Raw genomic sequence first — 19,867 nt, 5'->3', positions numbered from 1 at the left:
TCGGGACCAGGCGGGCATCACAAAGGGATGGTGTGAGGCCACTCTGCTCCCGGCGGAGGTCCCCTCGTAGACATGTGGGTGTGTCAGGACCTCGGGGCTGTGCTTACCCCCCTAACCACCTTCTCCCCAAATGACAAGAGCCCATCTCTAGGCCTTGGAATATGAGTCAGCATGTGGATGTGTCATCTGTATGTGTGATAGATGCCATCTGTATGCCTAGACTCACATACACACACGCACTGAAACTAGTGAACTCTGAAGACTGATGAATTCTTTCGATGACAAATGTGATATTATAGTATTGTTACTCAAGATGTTACCATTCGGGTGAAGGATATCTGGGCTCTCTCTGTATTATTTCTTACAAGTGCGTGTGAATCTTCAGTTGTCTCAAAAATTAAAAGTTAAGGGGCTTCCCTGGCGGCGCAGTGGTTGAGAGTCCGCCTGCCGATGCAGGGGACACGGGCTCGTGCCCCGGTCCGGGAGGATCCCACGTGTCGTGGAGCGGCTGCGCCTGCGAGCCATGGCCGCTGAGCCTGCGTGTCCAGAGCCTGTGCTCCGCAACGGGAGAGGCCACAACAGTGAGAGGCCCATGTACCGCAAAAAAAAAAAAAAAAGTTAAAAAAAAATGTGGGTATAGAGTGTTAGATCATCCATGAAAATGTTATGGACTTTACAAGTTAAAAACTTAGGCCTAAGAACAGAACCTTGCAGGTAAAACTTCCTTAAAGGAAAAGGAGCGAGGGCGTGTCACCAGGAAAACAAAGTCAGGGAAATGGACAAAGAACCAAAAGGAGTCATTTCTAGGAGGTCAAGGGAAGAAAGCAGACAAGGAGCTGAAGAAGGTCAGCAGGGTCACAGGCTTCCAGAAGCTCGGGGAGGGTGAGACCAGAACAGCAGCTGTTTTATTTCCCAACCAAGTGTCTGGTGGTGGGTTTTGCTGAATACTTTGCACAGCGTGGTTGGTCTGCAGCCAGACAGCATGAGCAGGTGACCTGGGGCGTGACTGTTTGGAGCCCCAAGACAGTCCCCTGTGGGGCCTCCTGGGAAGGGAGGAAGGACACAGCGGCATTAGCCAGTGAGGGTTCAGGTCCAGGGCTGTGTTTGCAAGACTGCAGAGTCCAGGGTGTGCTTCTGGCTGGGAGCGGGGCGCCAGTCGGGAGCGAGGCCTCATTTTAGCTCCTTTTATAGACGAGCAGACCAAGGCAAAGGGATTTTCCCAAGGGTGTACAGGTCAGAAGTAACAGAGGTGGAATGTGGATTTAAGGTTTATCCACAGGGTCGTGGAACAGTGAATTCTTCACTCGGGGTTTTGCGTAGTGGAGACAGAAGACTGATCGGGGTTGTGTTGCTGGCTGGCAGCACGAGACACCTCGTCACGTTGTGTCGCCCATTTGCTTCGTCATTTGTGGGTCTCCTTCTGGAGTCCCCTGTTCTTTCCAGTTGCAATCTTTTCTTGACACTTTTTTCCCACAGTTGTAAATTCAAAACTTTTTTTTTTCAGTAAAATGACCTTTGATCTATTTCTTTTTGCTGTTTCCTACCTTGTAGTCCAAAAACAGGTTCCCTGCTGATTATGACTCTTCACAGAAAAATGGCAGAAGATTAATAGGGTAATGAAAAAGGATAAACCTAAAATTGCACATTTAAATTTTTGTACCACTTTCTTTCAATGTCCAACACTCTTTGACTTGACCATTCATTCTCCAGAAAACCTCAGGACCTTATGCAAACTTGTCCTAACACAGCTCTGTGTTACTCAAAATGAGGTTTAAACTTCTATGGCAAAGGAGTTTTAAAATTCTCTAACATATTTACTAAGTTAGAAAACAAGGCTTAAAAACGTACTAGCACCCACAGCCTCTCTAGCCAAATAAGTACATCCGTGTTAAGAATGAAGAGGAAACATAAAGATATAGGTATTTCAGGTTAAACAAAACGTGCCCATATTTGAGGGGTGTTTTCATTCAGTGTCATTAATCCATCATTTATAACCACACTGTTTCTACTCAGATAATGTTTCTGATAAGCAATGTTATATTTTTATCTGTTATTGTCAGATGATTCTTTCATAGACCATTTCCCACATTTGATGTAATTACTACTTTCAAATAGAGTTACAAGCGGGAGAGACCCAAGGGGAGGAACCATCAATGTCATGACACCTGCTCACTTTTCTCATCATTAATACCTAAGTGCTTAAGAAGAAGGGAAGGGAGGAGCTTTAAAAAAAATGAAAGTTAAAGGACAACCTAACATTACTGTTTTTATATTTCATCTCTAAATTTAGAAAAATAAATATTGGGAATATATTTTTGCATACTTTTTGGACGTCACAAGCTTGTTTTCTCATAGATGGAGTCTAGACTTCCTCTTTATTTTTCAGGGCAGCCCCGGGCAGTTGATGCAGCTGAAGTCTGCCAGGGAAGAGCAGTTCTTATTTCACAAATACTCCCTTCCTTACTTTTCAGTACCAGAGATATTTGGGGTTTTTATTGGGTGTGTCATGGTTTATGACTTGATTAACGTGACTCCAGGTTAATTTCCCATTGTAGAATTCAAGCACATTCATTAAAATACAAATTTGTATTTACTGCAAGTTGAAAGTACAACCTTATGTAAGTAAAAGTAGAGGAAAGTCGCTTTTCCAGTTGTTGTTTTCTGCCATGGCCTTTATCCAGTTGGACCTTTCTTGTTAGTTTCGTAGCCTGTGCTACTGTGTCATCACCATGCGGTGTCTTACATTATGGACTTCTGAGCCCCCAGCTGGCTGCACCTTTGTTGTTGGAGCATTAACATTTCTGATGGAGCGTGTATTCATATGGGATGATAAGCATGAATAAAAAGCATCTGTAACTTTTGAAAAAGTTAATATGGACACAAAAGCAAAGGCATTCATAACTGTGATTTCAAGGGAATGAGTTGAGGTGTTTAAATTTCTCAGCTGTATGGAAATCATGAGCACTTCAGAAGGGTCAGGAAGAAGCATTTCATTTCAGAGACAGATGTAGATGACCTCCTCTGCTTCTAAAAAGTTACGATTTTTAAATGAAGTTTTATTTTTCATTGTTGGATACACGTGATTTCCTGTTCCTCAAAAAGAAAAAATTCAGAAGAAATCCAAGAAAAGTGAGGACAGTCTGGTTCTCACTCATCACACAGAATTTCCTAGATTCTAGGATTTGATCGTTTCTAGGATTTTTACATCATAATATTGATGATGTACAAATAAGTCAGTTAGATTTCTGCTGTCTGAGAGGGAGGATGGTTAGCATGAGAAAGCATATTTATAGTTATTGATGTTTTAATTAATATTTGATTTTTCATGCTGTGAATTTAGAAATCAAGTATTTCCTAAACTTTAAGCCCAAATTAGAAATCTTAGTTTGTTTAAATGTCTAGTGATTTTTTTTATTAAAAGGTTTTATTTTGACCTGTTCTTAGATTAATGCACAGTTGCCTTGTAAATTTGGTGGATTAAGATTTCCCTAACTGTTCTCAGGCTTAAGTAACCGTTTCAGTCCCTACTTGTGGATTTCATCTGCTTCTCCTTCATATCGCAAACATTTCACACAGCCCCCTTTCACATGATATTGTCCAAGTCCTTCTATACATCTGAAGTCTTAAAAATTTTATAAATTAGTTGCTCCTGGGCATTTAATCATCAACTACAAATTCAGTGAAAGCCTTCTAAGTAATTCCATGAATTATTAATATATCAGATTCTGTTAAATATTTAAAATGACCTCACAGCAAAACATAAATAGCCACAATAATCCTAAAGCAAATTGCTTCAGATATATTTCAACAGTCCCAGGCTCAGTTCATCCCTTATGAATGTCTCCCGTCACCCACTGAGGGGAGCGAGGCCACCTCCCCAGCCCCCAGCCCTCTGCGCTGCCGTCCTGTCCAACGGCAGATGTCCACCTCCTGGAGCTCCTAGAACTGTCACCCCTTCAGGATCGGGATCTGTCTCTGGTTTATGTCTGTATCTACACGTTTTTAAATATCCCTTTCCGAATGAGATCTTCACGTAAGTTGGTTCTTTCAGCCATCTATCTAACTTGTGCTTTTAAATTCAAGTAGAATGAATGTCAAAAAGAGAAAACAGGTGGAAAAAATCCCCAGACTAAAAAAAAACAATCCACCGTGCTAGGGACCGATTGCAATCCGGCGGTGGTCCTTTTTCACTTTCATTCTCCACTGTCTCTCGGTGTCCCCGTCCTGCTGTCGGCAGAGAGGAGGCGAAGGAGCGTGGAGCTGATCCCGCTGACTGCGCGCATGGTGATGGCACACCTGGTGAACCACCTGGGACACTTCCCCCTGCACGGGGGCCCCGCCGTGCTGCACAGCTTGGTCAGTGAGCACCACGACAACACACATGCCGACGCTGCCGAGCTCTCCCCCGACGTGTTCAGGAGCCCGAACCTGCAATTGTTTGTGTTCAACGATAGCACCCTCATCTCCTACCTGCAGACACCCGCGGCGGGTCCTCCCGGCGGGTCGCCAGAGGGCGCCCCCTCGGACGTGAGAGTGATCGTGAGGGACATCTCGGGGAAGTACTCCTGGGACGGGAAGGTGCTCTATGGACCTCTGGAAGGCTGCTTAGCCCCAAAGGGCAGAAGTCCCTCGTTCCTGATCTCGGGCTGGCATCACCAAACACCTGGACCTCAGAGGGATCTTTCTCAGACTGAGGAGGGGGAGGACGTCCTCAACAAATTACTTGAAAACATTGGCCACACAAGTCCCGAATGCCTTTTACCGTCACAGCTCCATCTCAACGAGCCTTCCCCACCCCCGTGTGGAATGAACCGTGCCCAAGAGAAGGAAATCACCGAGATCCTCCTGCGCCAGAGCGCACAGGAAGATGAGTATGTCCAGAGGTGCGACTTGGACGTGGCCATGAAGGTTGCCAGCCAGGAGCCGCCATCACCGGTGGAGCCCCGGGGAGCCTTTTACTTCTGCAGGTTGCTGCTCGATGACTTGGGAATGAATTCTTGGGACAGAAGGTAACGATCCACTCTAGACCTTCAACTGTCTTCTTATTTTTGTGTGACAGTTCTTATCAGTTTTGGGTTTGGGAAGCAGAACAGAAGTGGAGATTTTTCTCTATTTCAGGATTTATAGCTTATTTTCTGCTAAATTAAAGCTAGAAATGAAATTAAGTGGGCTGTACTGATGCACAGATGGAATTCCCAACATCGGTTGTGTATTTTAAAGGGTATCGAGCATTTACTCTGTGTGTGTGTTTAAATTACTGCTCTGTCCATTGTTGCTTCTGCCATCATTAAAGATGCCAGTGGACTACAGAGGTGAATAAGCCACAGTCTCTCCTTAGCTCTGGTGAGGGAAGAAGACTTAATATTGAGTTGGCCAAAAAGTTTGTTCGGGTTTTTCTGTACCACAGTACCCGACACAACTCTGATGAAAGACAGTGTGACTCAGGACCTCTAGAAGAACCGCCAGGCCATCCAGAAGTAGGGGGCAGTGGAGAAGACTCTGCGGAAGGGGTGGGTTTGAGCTGCAGAGATGGAGAAGAGTCTCATGGCAGAGCTGACAGTGGAAACAGAGATACAGGCACACACACAAGTCACACACTCATGGACCACAGCCACCCGTTGTCCCTGGACAGTAAACCGGATGCAGTGGAGTCATGATGCCTTCGAATATCTTAAGAATGAAGTTCATTCTATAGGCTTCGGCCACAAATCTTTGGTGAATGATGTAGTTGTGGATGGGTAGACAGATGGATGGATGAATAGGTAGGTTTGTTCATTGACTGATTGGAAAGGGCAGAATTGATCTGTGATCACACGACTTTTCTTCCATTCCTTTTCCTTTATAGGAAGAATTTCCATCTGTTGAAGAAAAATTCAAAATTATTGAGAGAGCTAAAAAATCTGGACTCCCGACAGTGGTATGTGAAAGTATATCAAACCACCTTATTCCTGTCTGTCTTTGTGTGGGGGGGATGTCGGAGATGGCTGCAGAAGTGATACCCCTGCAGAGACCTGGCAGCTGGTGGCATTTGCACAGGCCATGCCTTTGGTAGTTTTACTCTGTGCGGTAAACTTACATGTTTACTACACAAGGAAGAGGTCCCCTAACCTCTGCCTTGATTGAGAGCCTTTCAGCCAGTGGGCACTTGTTCTCATTTCATCTCTGCAGCCCCTCTTGTCCCGCCGGCCCAGGTCACAGAGCCGCCCATGTTCACGGACCTCGTGGTTGGGAGCCTGTGAGTCTGACTCCATGGGCTGGCGTGCAGTGGTCTCTGCTCTGTGGGGTAGGCAAGGTTAAGACCCCGGTGCTGTAATCAGGCGCTCTCTAGCCCTAAACCTCGTTCTCCAAAGCAGGTCAGATCTCAGATCTACCTCTTTTCTGTACAATCTTAGAAGCAGTTCCAAAGATAAGCTCCAACCAGTGTTTGATCTGGGGAAATGTGTGCTTCCGAAAACATCTTAGTCCGGAGCTGGTGTTGTACCGGGTACATGATGGGTGCTTGGAAGAAATGAATACACTGCTGCCTTAATCTTGAGTTTTTACAAACTGATTTTAAAAAAAAATAGCTTTCTGCTCCTCTTGTATTCCCTTTAGGAGCTTCATTAGACATCTCATTAGAGAAGAAGACCTGAAGCCGTTATTCCTCACACTGTCCTTCCCCACATTCAGTTTCCTAATAGTTGTTGTGCTGCTTTTTCTCCAGAGGAAGAGACTGAGTTCTCTGTGGAAATTTGGGGGGTTGGATTTTTGCTGAAGGGCTCGGGGATTCACTGCCCCTTCCCTCTTGTCCTCCAGTAGGAAACAAGCGGTCACTTGGGTTCCAAACTCAGCTTTTCAAATGTACGCTGAATTATTTCATGCTCCTTCGTATTAAGTGAAGACATTGGTATCTTGTGATTGTGGCCAATTTGTTGAGTGTTAATGCACTTTAGTTGCATGAGGTACAATCGAAGTAGCTCCCTGGCGGGGCTGTTGCAGTATAATACGGCTTCGGAGAGCTGATTGGCAAGTCCTCTCCCCCCCGATTAACCTTCACCTAAAACCCCAACTCCTGGATTGAGTGTCTTCTCAACATCTAAAAAGGTATCCACTTACTTTATGGTAAAGGGTGTTTTCAAGGTTCTTTTTAGAAAAAAAAAACCCAGAAATAAGTTGAGGGCTCTTTAGCTCTGAGATCCCGCGTACCAGTAAGTTAGCAGGTAAGAACATAACCTCGGCCCTCAATTTCCAGTCAAGATGTTTCTATTTATTTCTGGTGTCAATTTATTTCCCTGCTGTCAAGGCAGAGTTTCTGCTTAGCATGTTCTTAGGAAAAGGAGAGACCACCTCACAGCTACGATTTGTATACTGTGAAGTTAGCAAAGCTGTAAATAATGTGATGAACGTACATACAGATTAAAGAAGGCTCCCCTTTTCAATATTAACACCTCTTGCCACCACATGGTAAAGTGAAAGTTACAGTCGTGTTTCTTTGTTTGGCTTTTTAATGTGACAGCACAAGGAAACTGAGCGATTCTGGTCTATTCTTAATAAGAAAGAAAACTGCGTTCTAATGAGGAAGAGGAAATGGTTGCTTTTCTGTACGTGTGGCCCTGAATTACCTGCTCCTTCGAGCACTGGCCCAGCAGCTTGTGGATATGAAGTGCTGTTGATGTTGCTAATTGTCATTGCAAAAGCCTGGCTCTAATAAGGCCGGACACAGCGTCTGCATCCTCCCAGGCTCTCTGCGGCGCTAACATTTTGGAGGCTGTGAAATTTGATGAGTGTTTACAGCTAAAGGTCACCTTTGCTCACACCTCCATCAGTCACACAGTCACCGGGCCGAGCTCTCTCTGCTCCACATTGAGTTGATGAGGACCTGTAAGCAGCTACAACATAAAAAGCTTGGACTTTAAGGAGAACAAACAAAATCATTTCAGATAAACCTGAGACCGCTTTATGTATGTCAAGTGTATAGAATAGAGAAAAATTAAATGCTGAGGACTTTTAAATATATAGACAGAGCTGCAGAAAGGAATTGAGTGACTATCCTTTTCTCTCCATTTGTTGAAAGAGACTGTCTTTTAGTTCATAGGTTATGACCTCTCTTACCATCCAAGCCCCCACATGACTACAGCTCTTAGAATAAGCTAGTCAGAGTCCAGACTGCTGGCCAGCCCTGCCTGCAGTCTGGAAGGAAATGATGTCACAGTTTTGGGCTCCACGTGCCTGAGGACAAGCTTTCCGACAGGCTGAGAGCACAAGGTCTCTGCTAGAGCACCGCCCACTAGCATCCATCACCCCCTATGTCTGTTCCCCTGAGAGCAGCACCCCACCAGCGTGTCCGTCAGGGCCTTCAGGACACCCACCTTCCCCACTGGCAGCAGGACAGTACACTTCAAAAGCCTTAAAAGTGGGCAATGACCGAGGCTCCACATCCATGAATTTATTTTAAGGACATACCAAAGATAATGTGAAAACGTCTTTCAAATGGAAGCAACCTAAATGTCCAATAGCAAGGACTGAGGATATGGAATATTAATATAATGGAATATTACACAACCATTATTAGTAACTTTGTTATACAAGCACACGGTATAGAAATGTTCACACTCCAACACGGTTTAAATGGTGACTTTTCGGTTATGTATATTTTATACAATTAAAAAAAGTGTTCACAGATATTTTAAGTGAAAAAATTAGTGGCAGAACACAAGATAGACTTCTCATTTTGTATGCAAAAATGCATCCTGAAGTAGTAACAATTGTGATTTCAACATAGAAGCAAAGAACATTAGTGGGTTTTTTTTGGGGGGGGGGTTGTTTTGTTTTGTTTTTTGTGGTACGCGGGCCTCTCACTGCTGTGGCCTCTCCTGTTGTGGAGCACAGGCTCCGGACGCACAGGCTCAGCGGCCATGGCTCACTGGCCCAGCTGCTCCGCGGCACGTGGGATCTTCCCAGACCGGGGCACGAACCCGTGTCTCCTGCATCGGTAGACAGACTCTCAACCACTGTGCCACCAGACAAGCCCATTAGTGGTTTTTTTTAATTCTTCTTTTTCCTTTCTATATTTTCTAATTTCTTCTCTAAGTATGATAATTTCATGTAAATTATGGAGGGACATGAATAAGCTATCTAGACAAATAAAAGGAGCGTACTCTCCTCCTTGATTTATTTTTATGACTTTCCAGTTGAGTTTCAATTCATTCTGCTAATTAAGTAGAAAAATAACATTCCTGCAGAAGGAGATATTGGGAGATATGTTAAAATACAGAGCCCAGATTCCACCACCATTGATGTCCCATCGGATTATAATGTTGAGGTATTGAACGATAAGACAACAGAAGCATTTCCATGTTGTTGAAGTGCTTGGTAGTTTTTCCTATGAGATTTTTTCAAAGTGTATGGTAGAAATCAGGAGAAGCGTGGAACTGCTCTGGAAATGATAATCTAAAATTTTAGAACATAGAGACTGGAGTCAAGGTCTTGGGTGATGGAGCTGCGGAATGGTTCTTGATTAAAGCTCTGGTCCAATAAGAGCGGTGTCTTTGCCTCTGAACTGTCTCCAGATCACTTGGTGTAGGTCTAGTGACTTTGACACTTTACTCCAGGGTATAGTTTATAGAAATGGTTATTGATATGTTCAAATATATCATCGTATCTCTGGTCAATTCAACAGAGTTTTAACTGAGCAACTTCTATGCACCAAGGACCATGCTGGATGCACAAAAGGTTAAGAAACAGGGCTGCTTTCCTCAAAGTGGTGTCACATTTACCTGATTTAACAGCAAAGTGCCCCAAATCCATCATGGAGGAAGTGGACGAACAGTTTGTATGTCCAAAGAAGTTTCCCTGGGCAGCTGTCCACCCTGAGGGTGCCACCCCTCACAAAGAAAGTACCTAAGTGTGTTCTGCTTTGAAGAAGTAGTTTCCATTTCTCACAAAGTCTCGGCCAATTTTACAGTTCCAATCAGGGAGCTCCCCGGTTTCCTTATCTCAAAGTGTGGGAAGTGAAGTATGTGTGGTCACAAGGATCTGTTCACAACTGAGATCTATCTGAAATGCTTTCAGAGGTATATTTTTACCGAAGTTGGAGAGAATTTGTCAAGCCATGTGCTCTTACATGCTGTTCGTACATCATACCTGTGAGAGAGTGGTGTCAGGAGCCCAGGCTGCCCTGTCTCAGCTCCCGGTGTCCTGCTTGCTACAAGTGCTTTTCTGTCACTTTCTGTGCCTCCTTTCCACCGTGTCCATGAGGAGGTGATGATAAGACCTGTCTCATTAGGGCGTCTGCAAGGATAGATGAGACGTGTGTTGAGCCTTCTTGGAACAGTGCCTGACCCCTTGTAAGTTCTCAGCAAGTGTAAGCTGTGTAGTAGAAGCATAGGTGGTGGCAGTAAAACAAAACTTTGTACGTAAGTATTCTAACTCCTTTAAATCTAAAAATTTACAGCCGTGAAACGCACAAAATCGCCGTGTTTTACGTTGCTGACGGCCAAGAAGACAAGTGCTCGATCCTTTCCAATGAAAGAGGAAGCCGAGCGTACGAAGACTTTGTTGCTGGACTGGGATGGGAGGTAATTCATTTCATTCAGGAGGCGTTTATCGATCAGCACTTTTTAAGGATGTATGTAAACTAGTCATTGATGGTCTAAATTTTTACTTAGGTTTTTACATTCAAATATAGCATGGGTAGAGTTCTGGAGTTGAAGAATATATCGAATTTGACATCTTCTATCAGTTATTTTTGTACTTTATACACAAACTTTTGTTTCCCCTTAACTTTCTTCTTAATATGATTTCATTTGCTTTTCATCAGAACTGAATAGTCAGGTCGGCTCTCCCAGCCATAGACAGTGTGTAGTAAGAGAGGACAGTGGGCAGGGAAGCAATGGCTTTGGTCCCTACACGGAGGCTGGAAAAGAAATCAATGGTGAAAAATGAAGAGTTGGATGAAGTTAAAAGTTGACTTGACGGTAGCCATGATGGTTTAGCTCTCAACCTGTTTCCCTAAGGTAGATCCCAGGATGGTTGATATTTTAAAATTTTGTTTTCTCTTTACTAAGTCATACTCTGACCAAAAGACATCTATACATTTATACACATGCACACATACACACACATATATCTGTCTCCAGAACATATTCCCAGAATCTAAAAGAATTCAGAGTAGTTAAAATGGAAATCAGCATATCTGAAATAATTTTCTTACTTTTTCTTACTTTTGTTTTGGTTTCTTGGTTATCTGTGTTGTGGGAAACTCTCTGGGTGCCTAAGCGAGACTTACCTCTGAGAGCTGAGTGTTAGCGAAGGGACCGATGTGGAGGTGGGGACAGGGTAAGGGTACTTCAAGGTCAAGACCATATACTTTCTGAAATGTCAAGTCGGTTTTAGTCTAAAAGAGTTACTGAACTTTCAATAAACTGTTCTTCTTACCAATAAGATGACTTCTTGTCATAGAATATACTTACTATTTAACCAACATTTTTTTTTAATTAGTTAATTATTTATTTTTATTTTTGGCTGCCTTGGGTCTTCGTTGCTGCGCGCGAGCTTTCTCTAGTTGCGGCGAGCGGGGGCTACTCTTCGTCATAGTGTGCGGGCTTCTCATTGCAGTGGCTTCTCTTATTGCGGAGCATGGACTCTAGTCGCACGGGCTTCAGTAGTTGTGGCACACGGGCTTAGTTGCTCCGCAGCATGTGGGATCTTCCCGGACCAGGGCTCGAACCCGTGTCGCCTGCATTGACAGGTGGATTCTTAACCACTGCGCCACCCCGGAAGTCCTAACCAACATTTTTAAACCGTACATTTCTTTTTTGTTTGTTTTTTGTTTTTTGGGTTTTTTTTTTTGGCAGTATGTGGGCCTCTCACTGTTGTGGCCTCTCCCGTTGAGGAGCACAGGCTCCGGACGCACAGGCTCAACGGCCATGGCTCACGGGCCCAGCCGCTCCGCGGCATGTGGGATCTTCCCGGACCAGGGCACGAACCCGTGTCCCCTGCATCGGCAGGCGGACTCTCAACCACTGCGCCACCAGGGAAGCCCAACCGTACATTTCTTAACTAGAGTTTTAAGAAAAGATTAGAACATTAATTCAGTGTATGTATTGATTGTCTTTAGCACAGAAGAAATTCTTCCATTTCTTTTTCTTTTTCCAGTTGTGTTACCACAGGTGCTTTACTGAAAGAATAGTAGTTTATGAAAAGTAAAACAACAAAAAAAGAAAATACCAAAATGGAATCTAAGCACTGACTAAGTGAACATTCACACATAGCTTGAAAAAGAATTATAACTCAGAGACTTTTGGCAGTGGTATAAATTGGAACAACCCTTTTGAAAGGCAGTTTAGGAATGGCTGTTAAGTTTGGAAACTTTTGTACCCCTTGACCTGAAACACTGCTTTGAATGCTCCTTCTGGTTTGAGAAAACAGAAAATCCCACAAATCCAGCGATAGGGGAGCTCCGTGTGTGTCTATACATATATACATATTTATGTATAGGAGGGGATAAAGTTGGAGAAATATGCACCAAACTTTTTTTTGTTTTGTTTTGGTTTGGTTTGGTTTGGTTTTTTCTTTTTGCGGTACGCGGGCCTCTCCCGTTGCGGAGCACAGGCTCCGGACACGCAGGCCCAGCGGCCATGGCCCATGGGCCCAGCCGCTCCGCGGCACATGGGATCCTCCCAGACCGGGGCACAAACCCACGTCCCCTGCATCGGCAGGCGGACCCCCAACCACTGTGCCACCAGGGAGGCCCAATGTCATCTAACTTTGTATTACGTTTGCTTATAATCAGAAAACTATAAATGAACATACTTAGATTTTTAAAAAACTCTGCATTCCTGGTAAGTAAATAAGAACGGCTCCCGTTTGACCTCCACTTCTTTCCCTCGTGCCTGTGTCAGGTGGACCTCTCAACCCACTGCGGGTTCATGGGCGGACTTCAACGCAACGGCAGCACAGGCCAGACTGCCCCCTACTACGCTACCTCGACCGTGGAAGTGATTTTCCACGTTTCAACTCGGATGCCATCAGACTCAGATGATTCGCTCACCAAAAAGGTAAAGGGCCTCCTTGGGGACCATGCTTGGCGGCCCCAGTTTGTAGGTGAGGCACACCTGGGACAGAGTGAAGTCCGTGGCCTGATGTACATGGAGACTGGTTTCCTTTGGATGCGACCTTGGGGTCGCTGTCCTCAAGCTACACTTGTCATGAGTCTGAAATATCCAGCTTGGCACAAACTAGGTAAAGAAATGCATGAAAAGCAATCAGTCGTTTAAGTCTTAAATCCTGAGATTAAGATTTAGGAAAAGGAAGGGTCTTAAATGTTGTTAACTTTAGATCTTCTCTCACATGACTGTTAACTGAGAGAAAATGATGCTGTCAACCTCTCGGGTTGGCCGAGGTCATCTGACGTAAGGACCCTGTACTGATGGGGTCAGAGAAAGCAGGCGCCCCCCCAACCAGGGCTGCTGGGGGGCAGCTTAGCAAACGACTGTCAAAATGGCAAGCGCAGGTGCGCTGCTGCCTGGCTGCCCTCCTCTCGGGCCCCCACCTCTTGTTCTCCAGAGTTCAAAGGAGACCTCCTCCACCTCTGAGAAAGCTCTGCAGGGTTCCCCCTATGCTTTCTAACCTGCAGGATGTCCACCTCAGGTAACTTGCAGGAAGTGAGGGACATCCTAAGAGAAGAGGACTTTTTACTCTGGGGAGAAAGCCTAGGAATCTGACCTACGTCTCTGTTTGCAGATGAGAACATCTGGGCCTCGCCTGCTGGTGGGTGGCAGAGCCCGGAATCCCTGTCTCACACCCACTCTCTTCCTGCAAGGATGCCAGGAACCTAGGGCAGTAACTGGTGGGTGGAAAGCAGACCATTCCCATGCCTGATGGGCGGTGGCAGGGGGGTGGGGGGGGGCGTCTAGCATGGTGGCTGTAGCCAAGGTTCAAGTGTGTCTCAAGGTACTTCACCAGCCTGTGTCTCAGTTTTCTGATCTATTAAATGAGATTAAAAACACAGCCCACGTCCCAGGGTTGCTGGGCAGTAGGTAAACAAGGCCTGTGAAATGGCTGAGTGTGGTGCTGGTAGCATCCCTACCCGTCAGCCCCCGTTGTTGCTGACTGGTCTGATGGACTCTTTCCTCCTGGCCTGTTAGGCAGGTGATTGATACTGGCCAGAGGGCCTCACTGCACCTGCCTCATTTCTCTCCTCCGTGGTTTTGCTCTTTCATCGCTGCAGCCACAGACATCTGGACCATGTACATGGTGGGCAGCAGAGCTAGTGGGATCTGAGAAGTTGGGTCACAGCATGAGCAGATCCCTGTCACAGCGACCAAGGGTATCGGATGGACAGAGCATGACAGGCTTTCACTCGGTGGCCACGTGCTGGCTCCCGAGGGCCTGGGGAGCTGCCTCCACATCTTAGGTTTTGGTGGCGGCGGTGTTCTTAGCGAAGGGGACTCTGCCCGCAGGGATGCCACCTCAGATTACCAAGACCCTAGGCAAGACTCACACCTCCTTTTTATTGGCTGTACCTTGTAAATCGCTGCTACTCTGCAAATGTGTCACCATATTCTATGATTTTCATATGACTGAAAACTATTTTGTTAAAAGACAGGTTTGTATTTTAAACATTTAAAAAATTATTTCCTAAGTAAGATTGTCTTTTTTTTTTTTTTTTGAGAAAAGACAGTGTTTTCTTGATAAAACACCATGTTATGAATACTTTTTCGGGGCTTGGCCGGGTTGTAAGGTTCCCTACTGTAATAATCAAAATGCAGCTGATACCTTTTGCAGCTCCAAGATTTAGCATCATTAGTGGCAAACTCTGTCAGGATGTCTCACAGCTCAACTAAAAATCAGTCACAGGAAAAGCAGCCCCACAGTTCCTTGACTTATTCTGACTAAATTGCCCCTAACAGCTTAAAAATGAGCTGCAAAATTCTAAAGTGATGCATGCTCTCCCCTGCCCCCATCACGGGGGCACTTTTTCAACCCTGCAATCTGGTTGCAACCCCATACTGAACTTTTGATCCTTCACTGCAGAAATTTGTTAGCTCCAGCTAGATTAGATTTTTCACAGCTAATCTAACTGCTGTAGGGGTTTGCAGAGTAGGGACAGAGCTGTGCTATTGGATTTGTCCAATTCATTTGACTCCAGGACTATAATTGCACTTATGTCTTACAAGGCTTTTATAGCCTCAGGCTGCCCAGCCACATAAAAAACAAATTGGCAGTGATACAGTGCGAGTGGATGGGATGAAAGGCCCACATTATCAGACTGCAGGCAGCACTGTTCTGGCAGGAAGTTTCTTGGTTAATTTACAAATAAAACTTAGATTTTAGGATGGGCACACTGTCAGCTGAACAATGGGGATGTCAGGCCTGCCTGTTACTTAGTTAAAAGTAGCAGCCGGGCCCACTGAGGAGCAGGAATTCTTCAATCACACAGACGACTCCTTCTGGAGCCAGCTGGCGCCGTAATGCAATTAGTCGGGGAAGGAGGTCAGCCCATTAGGTGTGTCCCAGGGCCAGTGTCACAGTGCGCGCCGCCTGGCAGCGCGGGCAGAAAGTCCCAGGCAGAGGGACTGCAAAACTCTGTCAGGATGAGAAGTGGCAGCACACGAGCTGATTTCTTAAGGCTTAAGCCCTGGGCGCTCGTTCCGAGCCTCTTGTGCGTTTGAAGTAGTAGCTGGCGTGAAGGACGGCTCTGTCCAGATGACACACGACTCTGGTCAACGTGACTTGTGTGCACGGGTTTCTCACTTGAGGGCCTGTCGTCAGAATTCTCCAAAACTCACAAAACAACGTCTCCGTAATGAAACCCCCTTTAAATCGAGTGACACTTGGAAGCTTCCAGAGTATTTCCGTGTGTTCTGACATGGTTGACAATTTGGCCGGGTTGATCTTACTTGTTTTACCTGCCTCTGTTCTTGTCGTGGGCAGAAGAGGGTGTGTCCTTGCTCTTTGTTCAACGACCGGTCCCGTGGCCTCAGCTCTTAGTTCTGTGCGTTGCCTAATTAAACTGACGCGTGCGGAGGTCTGAGGCACATGACCCTGAAAGCAGCTTTCAGATGATGAATCTCGTGTTATCACCACCTGCAGAATCGCCACACTGGGAGGGTGGGCCCATTCCTGTGATGATGTCCTCCCTTGCCCCCGTCCTGAGGATATAGTTGCAAACAGAATTAGGAGAGACTTCATTGGGTTATGTAATCGAGTTACCTAATTTAGAAAAGAGAGGGTAACTGCAACATTTCAATAGTCACCGTATTACCTCAGAGCTAATGCCTTGCAACTTACACGTCTGGCCGGGGAGCTGTCCCAGGTTCTGGGGTGCTGACCTGTGGCGGGACAGCCACACAGGAAGGCTGTTCTGTAGGTGTGTTGGTCCCATTCAGAAGTTCATGCCAGCCCTGCATCAAGGGGCACAAAACTACCCAGAAGGTTGGCTCTCTCTGTGGGGCGAGGAGAGTGGGTTTGCACCCTGGGGCGGCCCCGGCTCTCACAGTCCCCTTCTGCTGCTCTAAATTCCTCCCAAAGTTTCCATCTGAAACTACTCCTATTTCCCTCAAAAACATGCCTTTATTGTGCTGCTGGTGAGCTGCTACCATGTGTTTGACTCCAAAAGGATTGAATTTCAGGAGTGCGTTGTGAACTCCTTGCATGCTTTACTGAAAAGGAAAAAGAAAGAAAAATGGAAATAGAGAAAGAGAGAGATAGATGCCTAGTATTACTGTGAAAATCCGGGGTCTTCTTTTTTAACTATTTATGTAACAGGTTGGTACACCTTTTGCCTGCTACCCTTTTAGTGTTTATATGTAAGAGAGGAGGAGAAGGAAAAAGACATGTACTGGGTGATTTTGCATTTAGAAAGTTGTAGACGCCGTTGAATTTTTCTGCACTGTCGTGCCATGCTCAACGCCTGCAGTGGCATGTGTCGCAGAGCCCAGGTTCAGACGCAGCTGAATAGAGCGCCTCACCTAGGAGCCACCTGAGCTCGCACCTCACCGTAGGTGCAGAGGTACAGTGGTCCCCAGAGGTGTGGCAGAGGGAGGGAGAAGCAGGCATTGCAGCAAACCAGCCTCCTTTGTGACCTTGTAAACAGAAAGGAGACCTATTGGGGTGATCTCAGGTTTTCCCTTTGTGGTCAGAGAGTCTATAAAGAAATTGTATTTATATTAAAGTGTTTTAAATACATAGTACTTCAGAGCATCCTTTTTTATACTTTAAGACAAAACCAAAGCATTAGCTTTGACATAACATCTCTGCTGTACTAAAGTGCCTCCGAATCTAGTCACTTTTAGGGTTCACCTGTTAAATAAGCTAGGAAGCAGGACACACTTTGTCATGGTGGTAGATGGCCTCCTTCTGCAGTGTGTGCAGGGCCGGGACCTCACATCCTTAGGAGGCGTCCAAGGGCCTTCACCAGTCAACCTCTGTGGGTTTAGGACTTCAATTTCAGCCAGGATTTTAACCTTTACAATCGAGTTTGCTTGAGTCACACTGCCAGGCCTGCCCAGATGACCTCACCTGCACTTTCTCCAGCCTGGGACACGCAGTCACTGTGCAGGACCTTTGTCGAGGGTGTTCTTGCATTGGACCCAGCTGGTCCCTGAGGGATGCTCACAGGTTCCCTTCCTTGGAGGCATGGGAAGCCCTCCTCGAGAGGCCAGGAGTCTCAGACTTGTTTTTGGACCACGTGACCTCTTGTGTATAAAGTGATACACGAGAGGGCTGGGGGAGTTGAGCTGTGACAGCGCAGTTGCCCTGGCTACAGCTTAGATGGCCATGGGCAGTGGAGGCCAGGTGGGTCAGAAGCCCCAGCCAGCTTCCAGGCCGCCCTGCCTCCTACACCGTGGCAGGGGTGTGCCCCGCCTTCCTGAGCCCCCTCCCCTCCTTATCAGACAGCATAAAGATAACGTGGCCTACCTCAGAGAGTTAGTGGAAAGACTGAACAAAATGTATGTGTGAACAGACTTTCTCTACAGTAAGGCACTCTTCAAATGCTAGGTACTAGTGCTTGGTATTAGTCTCTTATGAAATTTAAGTAACACATTAGTTTCTTAACAAAGGTAGTGTTATACATACTTAATGGTTTGTCATAAATCTAGTTTTTATGCATTTGGTAAGGATTGTATTATAATGGCTTCTGTTCTCTTACGCTCATCTTCTGTTTTTCTTAATAACCATTGAATTCAGAGCCTACTGAAGCTCTACTGTAATGTAGAATAAAAGTCTCACACCATCCACTGTGTAGAAACATGCTCAGCCACATACTGCGTCAGGCTTTGCTGCAGGAGTAAAATTAAATTTTTAACAAATCCTGGAAAAGGTCTTGCACCTGCGATGCTTACATGCCTCTCTCTCGGTTCCAATGTGTTTCATAGCAGGGCGAGCTGTGTTTTTTTCGTGTACCTGTGCTTTTTTAAAATCCCCACAGAAGGCATCGGTGTTGTAGCCTTTTTTGGTGGTGAATTATTTTTGCCTCTGTGTATAATAATTCAATTTGTAAGCCACGACCCCTCCTAAAGTGCTGTTATCGCTCTGATTAATAAGGAGCCAATTTGCCGTTGCAGCTCCGTCACTTGGGGAATGACGAGGTCCACATCATCTGGTCTGAACACTCCCGGGACTACCGCAGGGGGATCATCCCCACCGCCTTCGGAGACGTTTCAATCATCATCTACCCCATGAAGAATCACATGTTCTTTATCGCGATAACGAAGAAACCCGAGGTACGTTTTCACCGCGTTATTCTTCTGGCTCGTACAGGCGTTTGCCGTATGATTCGCTGTTACTGAAAAGCAGTGATACCAGTATGCTAAAGGGGCCACTTTACATGTATGTGACTTACACATGCTAAACAGGAATTAAATATGAATTGGGATTTTCAAAGAATCTTTCATCAGGAGCACAGAATTCTGTATTTTATTACTGAGACTCTGAAAATTATAATGTAAAGACACGTATGGTTTTTTAAATGTTTTTAATTTTTAAGATTTTATAATTTAAAGAAATTGTCATTTAGAACTTGGGGCATGTTGATGAATAGCAATAAGAGTTGAATGAGCCCCTTGTCACATCTAGCATTTTGTGGGTAGCTGTGGGTACGGGATCCAGCCTTGCCTCTGCCGCTGCTAACGGGGGTCAGTCCTGAAGGATCGTGGAAAAGTCCTAAAGAGCTGGGCCTCCATGGCTCGGCCCATGTCGGGGCTTCTAACAATGGACGTGCCTTGCCACCCGTCAGTTCAGCCGGGTCCATTGGCATCGATCATGGGAACAGCCGGAACCATCCAGGGCCTGAGTGCCGGGACCTGGATTGGCTTCCGTTTCTGTCTTTGCCCTGCCTTTAGTGGTGGTTTAACAGTGCTTGATACAGTGACTTGATTTTATTTGCAACTACTAATACAAGGTGAGTTTTTTGGGGTTTTTTTTTTTTAGTTTTTTAATTAGACATTTAGTGTATTAATTCTCTCCTTCTCAAGAAAATGACTTGATATTAAATACAACCTTCATTTCCATTCCAAATTGTCCTCCTGCAGGAGCTAAAAGTTACTGTTCTAAATACTCACTATTTTTAAGCTTTAAAAATAGTAGGTAAAGATTTCCTGGGATTTATAACCTAATCTAGTGTTCAAGTTGTGAGGATTAAACGAGCTAAGAAATGGAAGGTGCTTCAAACAGTGCCTGGTCCAGAGGAAAAGCTACTTAAGTGTTAATGATAATAATAATTATTATTATTGCTATTATTTTCTTTGTTATTGTTACTACCATGAAAATAGAATAAATAATGACAGTGCTAGTCAACTCCTGAACTCAGAAAAGCCCCTACTCTGGCTGGTGAGAAGCCTGACATAAAGGGAACCCTCTTTTCTATTCAGGGAGCAAAGATGCC

General features: G+C 45.3%; 1 protein-coding gene across 6 annotated transcripts in view; it reads left to right on the top strand.

Annotated features, from left to right (window-relative positions):
• The window catches only part of RALGAPA2 (Ral GTPase activating protein catalytic subunit alpha 2), a 282,048-nt gene that overhangs the window by 168,608 nt on the left and 93,573 nt on the right, over positions 1-19,867 (top strand). For all 6 annotated transcript variants that reach the window (XR_010935102.1, XM_067707375.1, XM_067707374.1 and 3 more), the window contains 5 exons: positions 4,238-5,009; positions 5,846-5,917; positions 10,433-10,556; positions 12,882-13,037; positions 18,549-18,707. Coding sequence is in view for 5 of the 6 variants with exons in the window: in XM_067707375.1 (XP_067563476.1) it covers positions 4,238-5,009; positions 5,846-5,917; positions 10,433-10,556; positions 12,882-13,037; positions 18,549-18,707 (1,283 nt within the window). In the remaining variant the exon portion in view is untranslated. The remainder of the gene's footprint in view (positions 1-4,237; positions 5,010-5,845; positions 5,918-10,432; positions 10,557-12,881; positions 13,038-18,548; positions 18,708-19,867) is intronic.

Source organism: Pseudorca crassidens, chromosome 15, assembly GCF_039906515.1.
Source record: "Pseudorca crassidens isolate mPseCra1 chromosome 15, mPseCra1.hap1, whole genome shotgun sequence".
NCBI classification, from domain to species: domain Eukaryota; kingdom Metazoa; phylum Chordata; class Mammalia; order Artiodactyla; family Delphinidae; genus Pseudorca; species Pseudorca crassidens.
This window is presented reverse-complemented; position numbering and strand designations above follow the sequence as displayed.